A 17,034-nucleotide genomic window follows, 5' to 3' on the forward strand; every position below is an offset into this window, starting at 1 on the left:
TCCAGGGTATTCCGCGTCTGCAGAAAGTTCCATCAGAAAATATAAAAAAAAGTATATATCACCCAGCGCTTTGTTTTTAACCACTGAACATTTATAGAATTCTTATTTCTTCATCTACATGCTTTCAGAGAAAGTTTCCAACAGATTCAAAGCAAGCAAGACACACAAAGACACTAAACATGCAATGAAATCGCGCATGGTTTTGAAGCTAGAATACCACAAGAATCTTTAGAAAATTTCCCCGAGGGGGAGGAGGCTCTTAGCTCTGTACCCCGCCCCCCTCTATACTCAAGGTCAGGTTTTTATCGTCATTCTGTCAACAGGAAAACAAGACTGGTGGAAGGGTGGAGACAGAAATTTGAAAAGCCCAGGCCTGGATCACAAAGTGTACTGTCCTAAGCATGGTATTCAGAGGCCTGAGGGTCCCCTCTGGGAGTCTCACTTCCATCTGGTCTCCCTGAGCCCAAATTTAACACCTCTTCCCAAGCTGCTCCATGACAGTCTGCTATACCCCTTTAGATGCTCCAAGTTCAACTATATAATTGTCTCTCCACCCAGCCTATAAGCTCCATGAGGGTAGGAGCTGTTCTCTGACAGCTTTACTATCATATCCTCAGAAATCAGCAAGACTTAAAGTGGTCAGGAGTCTCCATCAGAGAAGAAGGAAAACAGCAATCAACGAGGATGTATTAAAATTTACCAAGTGCCTAGCACTATACTAAATGCCATAACAAGTCAAAGAAATAGCACGGGTCCTTGACCTCAAGACGTTTATTATAATCAGTGATCTTTGCCATTGGCTGCACGTGATACACCACTGGCTTATGGGATACCCAGAGGCTTCTGGGAAAGGTTTTCTTCCTGGATTAAGAGACCTCCAAGGAAAAATGGCCCTTTTTAGTCCCTGCGTGCAACCATGTGAAGAGGGAATTACCTGGAGCAGCTGTGGTCATCTTTGGACCATGAAGGGGCCAACTTAAGACAAAAATTCAGCAAGCTGAACACGGCGGGGCTCCTGAGTCCTTGCTGATGCCGGAAACCTCCCTGCCTCCAGACTTCTTAGGGGAGATAATAAGCCCCCATACAACTTAAGCCGTTCATTGGGTTTTAGGTTACTTGCAGCCCAAAGCATCCTGATACACTGAGTTTGGCCCCAGATACAGAGTGTGGGGTGGATCAGAGAGGGAAGGGATCAACTAGCTGACTGAGTAATCCAGGCATGAGGCACTGAGGGCCTTCTAGCTGACTGAGGAATCCAGGCGTGAGGCACTGAGGGCCTTAGCTACGGAGGACAGGGTGGCAATGGTGAGGAGAGCTGGAATTCCAGAGACACAAAAGCAGATTCCCGCCTTACCCACAAGATGGACCAGTCATCCCCGTGGAGCCTGGGGCTCAGTTCCCACGATGACTAGCCAATGAACTGGAACATAAACACTTAGTACCCCCTGTCCACACTTAGTCACACACATGCCTACATGTGTCTCTGGGGTAAGAAAGGGGAAATGCATCTTGTTTTATTTATAAAACACAGCAGAGCAACAAAGGCTGATGACCGGAGCACCGCAGTATCAGCTGAAGTTCTCGAGGAGGGCGCCAAGTTTGGTTTGAATTTACATTTCGCTTTTCTCGGCCTGTAACCGTTCCTCTTTGTCACTCCAGCTGCTCTCCTAGGAGGTCAACAGACAGGGCCTCGCCCACGGCAACTGTTTGGTTGGAGAGTTTAGAGAATCCAAGCCCTTCTCCAGACTTCCAATAAATTATTTCGGGCAAGAGAAGGAGGCCTGGACCCTGCACAAACAAACCCTGAGAGCATTCAGCCGAGTGAAACATGCAAAGTCTTTACCTGTTCTCTGCAGAATTCAGTTGGGGGCGGGGGGTTATTTGGGGTCACGTGATCCACAGCAGCCCTGGCACATTCATTTACCACAACCAAAGAGAAAGAAAAGGCATGCTTGCTGTTATTTTTAATCCCTTCCTCAATGCTTTCCAAAATTCTTCAGCAGAAAGGATTACCCACTAAACTCTCAGCAGCTCGCAGCTCCCAGCCAGTAGTATCTTTGAGGCTTCGGTTAAAATGGAGCAGGGAGCAGGAGAGATTAGCTCACAGAAGTTGCTGCTCCTAGCCATTAAGAGTCATCCAAGTTGCACTGGGCCTGGCAGATCATGGTGGCATCTCCTGGGCTTCAAAGGGACATGGCCTAATGAGGATGCAGACATTCTAGAGTCAGGTGACAGTCCCCTCACACCCCAACACCACTCCCCCATCCTCCTGTATACACCCCATCTCCACCTCCTACCTCTATCCCCCTTCCTTCAGAGTGCAATCAGCATAGCTAAATATTCCCTAATTCCTAATCCAGTTAACTAACCTCTAGTGCTAACTTTAGAATCCCTGGGTGGTGCAAAGGATTAACATGCTCAGCTGCCAAATGAAAGGCTGGCAGTTTGAGTCTAACCAGAGATGCCTCAGGAGAAAGGCCTGGAGATCTACTTCTAAAAACTCAGGCACTGAAAACCCTTTGGAGCACAGTTTTACTCTGACACACGTGGGGTCGACATTTGGAATCAACTCTACAGCAATTTGTTAGTACTATATGATGTTAGATTATCTCTAAGTTCTCACCCAGTTTTAAAATATTATGCTGCCAACTTGCTGCATGACCATAGGCAAGTTACTTCACTCAGAAGAACAGTGACTAATTTGGACTGTCCCTTACACTTGAGCAATGGCACGTAAACTGACTGACCCAATCCTCCCTGTTACCTTGGGAGGTAGGCGGGTCAGGTATCGTGATCTTTGGTGTGGAGAGGCAGGGAGATTTAGGGTGACCATGCACCCGGGTTTGCCTGCACACTCCAGGTCTAGCTCTACTCTCCAGGCTTCATTATTAGCAGCGCTGCCCCTTTCCACTCTCGAAGGTCCTGGTTTGTACGAAAAATTATACAGTCACTCGATTCTAGAAGGGGTAGAAATTCAGAAGCAAATTCAGCTCTGCCTCCTATTAAGAGACCTAAAACAACTTGCCTAAGCAATCTGAGTCTCGTTTTCCTCACTTACAAACTAAGGATAACAACGCCAATTTCACAGATTTTCTTATGAGGATGAGAATGGTAGCCCTTTCATGGGGGAAAGTAGGGCAGAGCTTAGGGATCCAGGGTCGAGAACCAGAGACCTGGCACTGACCCTCAATGCTTCAGCCTTCCCCTCTGTAAACATGATAACCCACCCTCCTCAGAGCACTCTAGAAAGGTAAGAGAAGTAAATCGCCTGCCCGGGTGTCTGGCTGAGCAGTGCAAATGATCAATGTGCTTGGCTGCTAACTGGAAGGCTGGCAGTTCGAGTCCCTCCAGAGATGCCTTGGAAAAAAGGCCTGGCAATCCACTTTCAAAAATTCAGCCACTGAAAACCCTATGGAGCACAGTTCTTGTCTGACATACCTGGGGCCACCATGAGTCGACTAGACAGTAACTGGTGGTGGGGGTAGTGGTGTGGTATCTGGCATGTAGTCGGCACTCAGCCCATGCAGCAGGTACCAGGATCATCCCACCTGAGGGGGCTTTGGTGACCTGCCAAAGGTCAGCACTGCTGACTTAACCATCTTCTGTCTTCAGCTCATCTAGTACGTGGCACTGACAGCACTCGGAAGTTCTCTTGAAGCGAGAGCTTGAGCTCACACACTTATTGAATTTTGTGTATTATTTATGGCTTCCTATAAGGTCTCTGTGAAAATCTGGGTGTGAATTTTAAAGCCTTAACTCCACCTCTGCCCAAAAGAGCATTCAGCCATACTGCAGAGTTGAGTTTCATAAAGAAAGAGTGAGCAGCCTTGCATAACACTTTGCAGTTTGCAAAGTGTTTTTAATGAATAGCTCATCTACATAAACAGCTTCATGAGCCTACAGAGGGAGGTATTATTCTTCCCATTTTACTGATGAGGAAAAGCAGGCTCAAAGATGTAGGTGACTCGCCCAAGGTCAAAAAAGCAGTAAAGAGGAGAAGAGGGATGTGAACTCAGGTTTCTGGAATGTAAACCCAGGTTCTTCACTGCGGAATGCTGTCACTTCATTTCACCTTCAGCACTGGGTATTTATCGGTGTTTCCAAATATGGGTCTATGAACTAAAACCAGTTCATGAACAGAAACCCTGATCTTTTAAAAACCTACAAACCTAAATTAACGATAGAAAGCCGGATCCAGATAAGGCAAATAATATCCAATCTCTAAGTGGTCAATGCAATTTGTGTTTGATTTTGGTGATAAAATAAACGAACAAGACCTATTTAAATTACTTTACTCCCTTCTTAAGGAATATAATCTGTTTTTAGTACACCTATATCATTCTAGAGAGTCCCTGCGTGGTGCAAACGGTTAAAACTTTTGACTGCTAACTGAAAGCCTGGAGATTCAAATCCATCCAGAAGTGCCTTGGAAGAAAGGCCTGGCAAACTGCTTCCAAAAAATCAGCCACTGGAAACCTTCTGGAGCACAGTTCTACTGTGACACACATGGGGTGCCATGAGTTGAGGGTGGCTTGACAGTAACTGCTTATAGCATTCCAGGAGAGTCTGCAGTAAAGAATTTTGCTATTTTCCCTAATTGCAGTGTGGTCTGGAATTTTTTCTTCTGGAATCAGAAAGTTTGGCCTAGACAATCATCGATAAATAAATTAAAAACACTGACCAAAAATACTCCATGTAAAGGCCAGGAGAGATGCCAAGATTTGACCTTGAGAGATGCTGAGATTGAGGCCTCCGCTCGAGGAGATGGGTATCTCCCTGGAACCCTGCAACACTCTGCTGCATTTCCCAAGGAACCCGTGTCAAGAGGCTGACGTGACTCACTGGCTAATTACTGAACACTTGGACTCCCAGAGCCCTCCTGGCTGGACAAGGCATCTTCTCTCCTGACAGTGAACAAAACACCATTTTCACCCTAGTCCAGACATAGTCTAAAGCTGTCCACATGGTGGTGTATGGATTATGACTCTGACCTGGATAACTCAGGCAGAAAACCTGCCACTACCAGCCACGGGGTGAGGGGAAGGAAATGAACTACGAACGGAAGGGTGTCTTTAGCCATGCTACACTCTACTTAAAAACCTGCTAGACACTTACAGAGCAAGGTCCAGTGCCCTTGGCAACTTCCGTCTCCAGCTCCTCTCCAGCTCTTCCCCTTTTCCACATTCTGGCCACCCTGAGCTGCCCTGCCTTCCTGGACACCATGCCTGTCCAAGCAATGTCTGGCCTGTCCTCCACGCAGCCCCCCAGCCCAGTCCTACCCACCTCTCGAGGTCTCACTGAGGTATCACCTCCTCTGTGAAGCCTTCTGACCCCCAAGAAAGAACGCTGCTTTTCCCCTGGGCTCCCAACGACACTTTGTTTGACCTTTACTAGAACGTCCCTACCATGAGTCCATGGTAACTGTGGTTCGGAGCATTCCTTTTGGCCTCCAAGCAGTTCAGAGACAGGATTTCATCTTTATACTCCTGATGGTGGTGTTTTTGTTGTGTGCCACTGAGTCAGTGCCAACTCATAGTGACCCTCTATGAGACGGCAAAACTAGCATATAGGGTTTCCTAGGCTGTAATCTTTACGGGAGCAGATTGCCAGGTCTTTTCTTTTGCAGAGTTGCTAGCGGGTTGGAACCGCCAACCATTCAGTTAGCAGCCAAGTGCTTTAACCACTGTGCCACCAGAGCTCCTATATCCCTAAACCAAACCAAACCAAACCCAGTGCCATCCAGTAGATTCCGGCTCACAGCAACCCTGTAGGGTTCCCAAGGCTGTAAATTTCTACAGAAGTAGATTGCCACATCTTTCTCCTGCAGAGCTGCTAGTGGTTTTGAACTGCCGACCTTTCAGGTTAGCAGTAGACTGCTTTAACCACTGGGCCACGAGGGCTCCCTATATCCCTGATACCCAGCACAAAGTCAGCGCTCAGTAAATCTGTCCAACAAGCAAATACACTAGTCAGTGGCCCAGCTCTCTGCTGCATTTTTTGGGTGCACAGCTGGAGTATCTATCGCCTTCTCCCTGATCTGCATTTAATCCGTTCTGACCTGGGTTCAAGGTGACGAAAGTCAATCCCTATGGAAGTCTCCATGGCCCTGTACCATATAATGGTACCACCTGGGCTGGGCCTTACTTGTGGCTATACGCCTGAGAGGAGTTGCTAAAAACAGACCTGCCCCTAACATTGGTGGGTCTTGTCCATGAGTCCATGTTAAGGCCCACATATCACATGTCATATATAAAAGACAGAAATCAAGGTAGCTAACTGTTTAAATAGAGCATGTTCTGTCTTCCTACCTTGACAAACAGACCTTAAAATAACCCAGAAGGCCAGGTTTCAATTTAGAATTCCCTGACCCCTTGGCTTCCCACTGGAATGTAGCGGCCCAGGGAGAACCTGCCCTGGGTCTCAGCTGTTGCCTGAACCATCCCACACTGTGAGGGGTCTCGTGTATGCCCACGCAGATACCCCAGGCAGCAAGTCGGAGCTCCATCAATTCCCCGTCCCCCTGCATCCTCTGCCCAGCCTTTGGGCCTGGGGGGCACACACTGTTGCTGCGGTCTACCCTCAGGTAGATGGGCCCAGGCCCACACAGGTCTCAGAAGCAGGCTTGAAACCCCTGAGGCAGGGAATCAGAGGGCTGGGTTGCCAGTGTAGTCTGGGAAGGAGGTATAGGATCTAGATGGCCCATTTCTTGGCCCTATAGACTCCTTGTCCTATGAGGAGGAACAACCAGAAGGAAAGCCAAAGCAGGGCCCTCTACATGTGGGCCCCTCTTGCCCGTGTCTAGGGACAGAAACGGGTACCACCATCCACATCCAATACATTTCAGGGCCATGGGTTTCTGGAGCTGACCATTTTCACTGACAGCCAAGCCAACCAGTGAGGTGGTACTTCAGGGTGAGCCGGAGCTGCCTTCCAGCGGGGCCTCAAAAAGGCACCAGCAGCAATAAACATCATGCACTTCCACGCACGGACTATCAGTGACAAGCGCGTGAGTCATGGCGTTTCTTCTTCAGGATCTTACCCATCCCCTGCCCCAGGAGCACTGATTCATCAAAGTTTGTTTTCAATACTATTATTTTTAGTCAGCCGAACAATTTAAAAAGTGACGGCAGAGAAGGTGAAGGGGGAGGGCAGTACCATCTACAAAGATGTATTGTTTCTCTTTCAATAGCCCGCCCAGCACTAAATCAACAAGTGGCACTGTGAGTTTGGTGACTATGTTGGAGACAGGGCCCTTTACCACATAAACTGAGGTTCTCCAAATGGAGACTTCTGAGAGCGAGGGAGGAGGGGTCCTCCTGGGATCATCTGACACCATCAGTCCAATCCCCCCAACCCCGAAAGGACAAATGAGTGTTTACTAAGCACCTATTATGCACCTGAGGTTGCCACATAGCTAGTAACAAGCTCGTTCTTCCAGCCCCGCTGGTGGCATAGTGGTACAGAGCTCGGTTGCTAACCAAAAGGTCAGCAGTTTGAGTCCACCAGCTGCTCCTTAGAAACATTATGGGGCAGTTCTGCTCTGTCTTAAGGGTTGCTATGAGTTGAAATCGACTCAACGTCAAGAGGTTTCATTTATTACGTGCTATTATAAAAAAGAAAAAGAAAAAAAAGAACCGGCCAACTGCTTGATCTATCTTATCTCATTTAGGTTGATTTATATGAGGTAGGTGGTCCCCATCTTCAGTTTACAGATGAGCAAACTGGGGTGCAATAAACTGAAGCAAATGTACCTGAGGTTGCCACACAGCTAGTAACAGGCACACTCGAACCCAGGTCTGTTGGACTTCAGGGCCTTTTTGTTCTTTCCACTTTACTGTGCTCTTCCTCTGCCCCCTGCTCCCCGAGTAATACTTTGAGAACTTGTTTGGGTAGAGATAACAGCTACACACAAGACTTTAAGCAGGAGCTGAACAAACTCCAACTCACCCAGCCCTCCCACACTCACAGAGAAATAAGATACACCTGAGCCCGAATTCAATGACGGCGTGAGGGACAGTTTACAGCGGAGAAGATCTGAAGCAAAAGGAAAAACCCAACTTTCAACATCAGCCACTTGTAACTACTCAAAAAGTGCTTTCTGGATCCATTACTCCACATTTGGGCTTAGCCCAGAGGTGATTTTTTAAGGAAAAAATGCCTTTTGGCATTTTTGAGCTGTGACAGCGTAGAAACAGACCTTTAAAAACACACACCCAAAAAAGCATTACTACTTCCAAAAGTCCAGTTAAAAAAAAAAAAAAAAGGTGACACTTCAGAGCTACAACTTGGCTTGGCAGTTTGTGATGTAATACGTAGCAGCAAAAGCCACCAGATTTGTAACTCTGTAGGTTTCAAAAGCAAACACAGTGTTTCTTAAACAATAGGCTTACACTCCCGGCAAAGCATTCAAGAGAAAAAGCTGCCAGATGTTAGCGGAGGGAGCCATGTGATAGAGAAAAAGTACTATTTCAGTGCAAACCAACTTTTCATTTCCTAGCTGGGGTTTAAACTGGTAGCCTCCAGGCTGCCTAACAAAAGGCTCATGCTTACGCAATCAAGCATAGCCTTTCTTTATATAGATGCTCGAAAATAAATAAAGGAAGCTTCCTGGGTAAACTCTGACATATGAGCAAACATTTTCCACAGGTATCCTCTATAGTGTCTACCTCTTACACTTAACCATTTTTAGGTTTTTGTGGTCATTAGTTTAAGTAAACTTCCTGCTCTGAGAATTGCCAAAAATAGCAACAAAAGAAGAAAAATTGCTCGCTGCATCTCAAGACACACAGCCTCCACTTTTTATCCTGGTACTCAGTTATTTTTAAACTCCTTTGTAGTTAAATTTCACTGATTTTGACTCAAAGGGTCAAAGGGAGGCAAGGAGGAGGAAAGAGAAAAAGAACCAAGATTAAAGACTCAATTATCATGGCATGACTTTCATTTATATAAATTAACTGGCCCTGGGCTGACAGGGTCTTAGGACATTAAGGATTACAAAAGATGCATGTAAATAGAAGCTCTGAAATGTTCACACAAGAAGCACTTTAGAGTTAGAAAGACCCTCAGGAAGAGTTTATCTAGCTCATTTTCCAGTTAAGAACACAAAGCACAGAGAGGTTATGCAACTTGTCCCAGGTCACACAGCTAATCAGAAACAGAGCTAGATCTAAAACCTGTCCAGGTCTGCTGATCTCTGTCTCTAAAATGATCCCCAAAACTTTATTTCTAATTTTTCTTTACAGTATTTATGAGGAGAAATGGCCTACTAAGAAAACGTGAGCCTAGTCCAGAATTAGCCAAACTTCTTAATTAATAGCCTTCTACAGTGTTTTCATTTTAAACCGAGCCTCTCTGTCAAAACCTTCTGCAGCAATGTGCCACTGTGGAAGTCTGCTATTTATAGCAGGAGCCTCAGCTAATCAACAGTGGATATTGTGACTTGTGCTCTGCTGTTGTTGTTGTTAGGTGCCACTGAGTCAATTCTGACTCACAGCAACCCTATAGGACAGAGTAGAACTGCTCCATAGGGTTTCCAAGGCTATAATCTTTAAGAAAGAAGACTGCAGCTGGTGGGTTTGAACTGCTGACCTTTCGGTTAGCAGCCAAGCACTTAACCAGTGTACCACCAGGGCTCCCTACTCGGGCTACAGATTTGTTATTCCTACAAGTGTTAATGAACTCGAAGAATAATGTTACACACACACACACACACACACGTATAAATGCTATCCTTGTCAGGAGTCAATAAACTGCAGAGCTTGGGGAATTTGGTTTTCTAGCACCAAGAAAGCAGTATTTACAAATTGGCTAAAGAATGAACACAGACGCCATTATTTACAACTCCAAAGAACCCAAGTCTAACAGCCAGCAGACTAGAAGCTACAGAAGGGCAGGGGCTGTATCTGACTTTATTCACTAGTCCAACTCTGTTGCCTAGCCCAGGACTTGGCACCTGGTAGGTGCATTGAAGGAAAGCAGAAAATGAATCGGATAAGTTCTCTTGGGAATGTCTTTGTTCGGGGACTTGGAATAGAATAAAATTAGAAATGGAACTTCGGGGGAATAAGGTTGGTATGACAATTTCCAACTGTTTCTAGGAATCACTGTGCTTGGGGGGCAGGGGAGGCTGAACGTTCTATGGCCCAGAGACCTACCAATGGTCAAGAGAAGATTCTCAGTGCTCCATGGCAAGGAGCTAGCCCCATCCAACCCTGCACCAGCCACTCTCCCGCAAAAGGCTGGTAACCCAACCTTCTGCACGCCCAGCTGCACGGCTACCTTCAAGGACACCCTTTTTTAGGCAGTTCCCTTCTCAGCCACCCAACACTACCAGATGTGAATTTGGGGATGGAGTAGGTTGATTTTTTATTTTAAATAGGGCAGTACATCAAAGGAGACAAGGACAAAAGTTACTGGAGACTATTCATAAGCCTTGTTGATTGAGAAAGCTGCATTCCAACCTTAGAGAATTTAATCACACCTGTTGGGGGGAGGGTAGCTGAAAAAGGTGGGAGAACAAGGTAACAGGGAAATAGAAATTGATTTCAATTTAAAGCAAGCCCTGCTTGGTCCTATTTATTTCAGAGAGGCGCTCCTACAGAACAATGGCTTACTCAGCATCAAATGGCATTAAATTCTCCTAATAAATTAACCGGTGAACATCGATGGTTGCTCAGTCCATTAAATCTTGTTAATTTTATTTCCATTATAATAATACAGCAATCACAAGTTTACATTATTAAACCAATATTTATTCTTTAAAAACTCATTTTTAATTGGATTCCTGATGTGATAAGCTTGAAACAAATTCTCTTGATTTCATCAACTTCTTGCATTTTTCAGCAGAACCAAATGACTATTGTATTCATTGACTTGTTTTCTTATTATTAACATCGTCATTTAAAACTTTATGTTTCTGCACAGATTTTTAAAAGCATTACTAAAAGCTCTTATGCCCAGTCAGCAACGCAAGCTTCTAGGATTTATTTTCAGCAAGTGTTGATCAGAGAAAGGAAGAGTTAGGTCACACCAAGACCCTGAAATTCTAAGCATCCAAAATCATCTCCAAGGTGCCCACTTTTTGTTGACACTTTGTGATATTCTGAGTTAGTATACTTCAAGTCTGTTCCCACCAAGGAAACCAGAATTTCAGGTTTGCAGTACCATAAAATTGCTTTTCACTTCAAAGAGAGAATACTTCACAGTAGAATAATACACTACACATAGGTCACCAGCCCTTCGGTGCACATTGCAAGAAACATTTTTATAGCCAAGCTGAGTTTATAGTAAAAGGAAGAAGATAAAGACATCCTCATTCTTGTAGGCAACTATTATCACCATGTACCGAAAAAGTTCCCATGACCATTTTGTAGTCTCAAACCTTCCTTCAGATTATAACTCCTGTCCCCGCTTTGGTTTTCCACCTCATCTTGACCCCGTCCTCTCCCCACCTCCTCTCACAGAATTAACTGCCCATTTACTGCGTTCCTGTCACTTGGTCCATCCCCCAGCTGCATCTCATGCTCCATCTTTGTACAAGTCTCTCTCCCGCTCTTGCCACGACCTCCTTGAGTACAGGCACCTGTCTTGGTCATCGTAGTTGTTGTTGTCAGCTGCCAGTGAGTTGGCTCCCAACCCATGGCAATGCCACAGACAACAGGATCAGGCCACTGTGATCCATAGGGTTTTCACCGGCTGATTTTTGAGAGCTGACCACTAGGCCCTTCTGCAAGCTCCACTGAAACCCATTCAGGCTCACGGCAACACGCGAACCTCCACTGCCAGATGAGTGGGGGCTGCGCTTGAAGTGCGCTGGCCAGGATTGGACCCCAGGCCTCCTGTGGAAGGCAAGAATTCTACCATTGAACTATCACTGCCCTCTGGTCATTGTACTGGGAGCTCAATAAACAATCGAATAATTCCACAATGAATGAATAATACAGAGGACTAAATATAACACATCTGTCAAGCTCCCTAGTTCACAAACACTTGCACAGGCCTTGTCTCATCCCAGATTTATAGGTGTAGGCACGGAGGCTCTGAGTCATTAACTGGCCTCCCAAATCCATCCAGGTAATAAGATGGCAGGTCCAGAACCTGAATTCTGTGCTTTTTTCCCAGGAAAAAACAGAGACGGCGTTCATTTTTTTATTTTCTAACATAGTTACTTCTATACTATTTTGAAAGCACACCATAGTTTCCTCTCTCACCCAAAAAACAAAAAAATAAAATAAAAAAGTCACACCATACTAAATCTCACACTTCTTCTGATGGCTGGGAATAAAAAATAAATATCAGTTAGGCACTCAAATAATGCCCTATTAATGTTTCCCTGGGTGGCACAAACAGTTAAGTGCTCCACTACTAGCTGAAAGACTGGCGGTTCAAACCCACCCCTGAGGTGCCTCAGAAGACAGGCCTGGCGATCTATCTCCAAAATGTCACAGCCTTGAAAACGCTATGGAGCAGTTCTACTCTACCTACAGGGGGCCGCCATGAGGAAGAATCTACTTGATGGCAACTAACAAAAGCAACAATGTTCTCCCTACTGGAAAGTAAGTTACTCACCAGCAGGGACCATCTCAAATTGACCTCTGCATCCCTCTCCCAGTACCTGGAATATTAACTCACAAGAGGAGGGAGTTCAACAAATAAATTAAAAAAAAACCTCAATTCCACAACATGAATTGTTATATTGTATCATCTGCAACATAAATCAGGCAAACATTCAACTTTAGGGTACAAGCAGCAAATATTCTTCAGGTTCACACGTCAGAGGAGCACCATGTGGCTTCTAGGTTCCACCACAGCTCTGAGGAGCCCTCTAATCAGCTACCATTGCCCTACAGGACGCTGTGTGGTGCTCTCAAGATCAAGGTTAACCAGCAGCAACAAGAGGACGGGCCACTTCCATGGCAGCCAGAAGTGGGCTTGCTTCAAATGTCTAGAATATCCTTCTGGGCAGCAGCTCAGAGAGATGGGGGACAGGAGATGCTGAGATCTAAAGGGCAGTGAAAAGGCCACTCCTGTGGCCTTGGTAATAGGTCCATCCCTAGAAGTCTGAGAAAGGGGTATGAAAGACGAGATCTTCTTCCTTTCTCCTTAGTGACCTGGTAAAGTCCATGTAGACAACAGTGGGGGGGTGGGTTATACTGAAAAAGCAGATGCACAGAAAGAAAGGAGTTGCCATGGATCGTGTCTGGTGTTTAGTCCAGTTCTCCTACTCCCTCTGGACTTGGTGCATGACACTTGAAAACCCAAATTCCCTTCCAAACAAGTAAGGCCTTAAAGTTGGTCCAGCTTCCAACAACTGGGCCAAAGCCTGGATCCCATCAATGGGATGAGAAAAGTAACTTTAGGTGTGCTGGGCTCCTTAGCACTGACGTAATGTACATCCACTTTCTGTACCTCTCAGTGGCAAATACGATGACTCCATTCCTATAAGCTAGCAGCAAAGATACCTGCAGCTTTACTCAGGTACTCAAGCAGGTGAGGCATGAGATGCTGTTATAAAACTCTACCTTCTGCCGTTTTGGCTAGACCCAGGAGTATGCAGATAGGTGGTTGGTTGTTATATCTAAACCAAGCTCTCCCCACTTCCTTGGCACTGATCTCTTTTGTTTTCTTGGTATCAGTAAGTTTGTATCACTCCCATTCTACTGATAATTGAAACAGGTTAGAGCTGGTAGAACAGAGAAGCAAGCATGTGGGCTGGGAGTCCCTAGTATAAAGCTATAACTGCCAAAAGTTTCTGTTGCTGCTCATTATTATATGTTAGCCAAAACACACTTGTCATCATCGCCTTAGGCCGAAGGCTCCTTAAACCCCAGGCTCCAGATCCTGCAGTGTCTGCAAGCACCCAGTGTTCCCACTGCAGTGAGAGGACTCAGGGAAACATCTATCTACTTTCCAAAGCTCTACTTCTGAAAAATCAGGGAGAGAGCAGAGAATTAGACAAGTAATGACACAACCTAAGGGGCTTAGCAGATACACATGTGACATGAGTCCAGCTAGACACCTACCCAAGACGTGGCCTTTAGTTCTCTGCCCACGACCAAAACAGCAGCAGCTGTTGCCAAGGGAAACAAGGTGACCCAGAGGCATGGGCACAAAATCCGGGGATGGAAATCCATTTTGTCTGGATCCACCCAAGCAACTGGGTTTCGCTAACTGGGAAAAGATGAAAAAAAAAATCCACCTTAGCATCGGGTCCTTGCCAGGCGGGTAGGAGATGCCCCAGTCTAACAGAGTCTGCAGAAAGCCAGGGAGAAAAAAAAAAAAAAAAACAGAGTCCGAAGAAAGCCAGGGAGAAGGTTAGCTTAAACTCTCAGAAACATCCAAAGCGTTCACATGCGTTGAGCTACAGAGGATCCTGAAATCAGAAAAGGCAGGCCACACACAGCTATGTCTCCACAGAGGGCAAGCTCCCACCAAGGCAAGGAAAAGCAAGGCTTCTCCAAGCTGTTATCAGCCAGACGATACAACGAGAAGAGTAATCTTTCCAAGGAAACATCCACAACCTCCACCCAGCTAACCTTGCTTTAAGCATTCAGCAAAGGATTTATCCAGAAACTTCCAAGTACACAGCAGCACAGAGTAACAGAAAGAGTACCAGGTTTGGTGAGAATCCCAAGCCCTCTATGCCAAGCCTTTTCACTTCTCTCCTCCAAAGTTTTCTCAACTTTAAAAATGAGATAATCTTCAGCATAACTGCTTTATTTTCCAGGGGTTGGTTGGTTGCTTTCTTTTAAGTACTTCATAAAACCATGTGAAAGTGCTCTGTAAACTGTAAAACACTTTCTCGGCTATAATTGCTACCTTTTCTCTGCTTCAGCTTGTGAGAAGGTGTTCTCAGGGCACCCTGGACAGGTAAGGAGAAGGCAGGTTTTGCAGAGCCGTCCTCAGATAGGAGAAGTAAGACACCCTCCCCCAACCACAGGAATAAAGAAGAATTCAGAACCGGAGCTGGGAGCAGAACCAGGTCTCTCCGACCAGCCCATCACACCACCTCCTCTGAAGTCAGTTCTGGCTCCTGATCACACACCCAGCACACACTTCCCAGACAGCACACCGCCTTCCCTCCCCCCTTTATTGACTGGATCCACCCAGTTTAAAAAAAATTATTTTTTAAGTCAGCGCTCCCACCATATGTGGCATTTATTTCCAGAGGAGGCCTGCCCTGGGATTCCGTGGACAGATGTTGCTTTGTGCCTGCCTGCCACGGCTGGCAGCCCTCGCACAGCTGCCCCAAGCAGGTGGCCAAGGATGAAGTCCACCCCTGGCCTTGACGCAAGGATGACAATCCATCTGGGACTCTGGTCTTGGGGGCCTCAACTCGTTCCTCTGCAGCCTGGGGCTCCCCACAACGCCCCACTACCCCTACACACACACACACACACACACTCCCCAGGCCCTTGCTCAGAATCAGACTTCAAAGGGGGCTGGGAGGGAGAGACGGGAGGTCAAGCTGCCGCCCCCACCCCAATTCCCTGCCAGGCGCAACTAAGCTAATCGAGGGTCCAGGAAGTGGAGAGAAGTCAGTGACCCTTTCTATCAGCCATCTGTGAGCTCCCGCCCGACACAGCGAGCGCGATCCGGAGGATAAAGGAGGTCCAGACAGATGGTAAAGCGCTTTGGGAAAGAGGGCTCTGCAGGAATGCGAGGGCCTTGCGAGGCCCACTTTGGGGTGCGTTTTGTTATCTAGCCGGCTCTGTTCTGCAACGACCTGCAATCTGCTAGGCTAAAAGGAGGGCAAAATCAGTGCGGGGCCGGGCGGTGCAGGGCGGGGAGAGCAGGACGACCCTACTCTCCGCCACTGGTCTCTCCTACTGGAAAGTCAGAACAGCGCACTGCAACTAAGTGCGTGTCTGCGTGCGAAGGGGGTGGGAGACTGGCACAACCGAGTCTAAAAATACTCGATAAAAATGCTAATCCCGAAGGCAAACAGAGAAAGAAGAAGGAATCTGTCAATCACGAGCTCCTGCTCCTCACCCACAGCCCCGGCTGTACGGACTGCATTCCTGCTGAGGAGGAGAGGGGGGACAGGGCTGAAGAAAAGAAAGGGAGACACACCACCACCTCCACGAGCGCGGGCCGCGGGGGCGGGAGGCAGCGGCAGAGGAGGGGCTCCGGCCCGCCGAGCCGAACAAAGCGGGCCTCAACTTCCAGCCCGCAGCGCCCCGGGGTGGGGGCGGCCAATTCCAGCGGCACCCCCTTTTCCGGGAGATGGAGAGCGAGTGTGGAGTCTGGAAGCGAGAGCGCCGCGTGGAAGCCCCAGGCTCTGAATCTTTTGCAAAGCCAGAAAGGGTTTTATTTGGGGTCCCCTCACCCCTTTCCTGCTGGCGCCCCAGCCCCCCCCTTACACACACACACAAACACACCCTCTCCAAATGCACCCAGCCGACCCTGCGCAACAAGGGGCTGGGCCCGGCGCGCCCCCCGGGTCCCCGGGGCCCCCACCTGGGGATGGTGATGCACTTGGTGTTGACGTTCTGCGTGGTGATGGCCTTCTCCAGCTCGTCCAGCTGCCCCGTCTTCTTGAGTTTCTTGACCAAGCTCTTGACCGCCTTCTCGCACCACTTCTCCTCCTGCCCGTTCTGCTCGCCCTTCTTCCAGCCCAGCAGGCGCTTCACGATCGGGGGGGTGAAGGGCAGGATGGACGACATGGCTGGGGGGTGGGGACGCGCGGGCGGCCAGGGGCGCCCCCGGCGGGGCTGGACGCGGCGGGACGCCGGGGGCGCAGAAGGGAGCTCTGCCGGGGCCGGCCGCGGCCGCCCAAACTTCGCCTCAACTCTCCGCGAACTTTCCCGTGTGCCGGGCCGAGCCGCGGCGCTGCAGCCTGCGGGGCTCGGCGCGCGGCCCTGCGCCCCGAGCGGCTCCCACGGCGGGGAGAAGGGCGGCAGGAGAGGCGGGCGGACGACAGCGGCACCGGTTTGAGCAGGCCCCGAACGCGGGGCAGAGGCGGCGGCCGGGAGACTCGGAGTGGCAGAAAAAAGTTTGGGTTTCCGCACGGGGTAGCAGTTTGGGTGCCGCCTC

At 47.9% G+C, this 17,034-nt stretch overlaps 1 protein-coding gene across 1 annotated transcript in view; it reads right to left on the minus strand.

The window, feature by feature from the left end:
- SMAD3 (SMAD family member 3) overlaps positions 1-16,799 on the minus strand; it is a 134,087-nt gene extending 117,288 nt beyond the window's left edge. The window contains exon 1 of the mRNA XM_064267373.1: positions 16,459-16,799. Coding sequence (XP_064123443.1) covers positions 16,459-16,664 — 206 coding nt within the window. The 5' untranslated portion in view covers positions 16,665-16,799. The remainder of the gene's footprint in view (positions 1-16,458) is intronic.
- Positions 16,800-17,034: the final 235 nt, after the last annotated feature.

Source organism: Loxodonta africana, chromosome 13 (assembly GCF_030014295.1).
Source record: "Loxodonta africana isolate mLoxAfr1 chromosome 13, mLoxAfr1.hap2, whole genome shotgun sequence".
In the NCBI taxonomy this organism is placed as follows: Eukaryota; Metazoa; Chordata; class Mammalia; order Proboscidea; family Elephantidae; genus Loxodonta; species Loxodonta africana.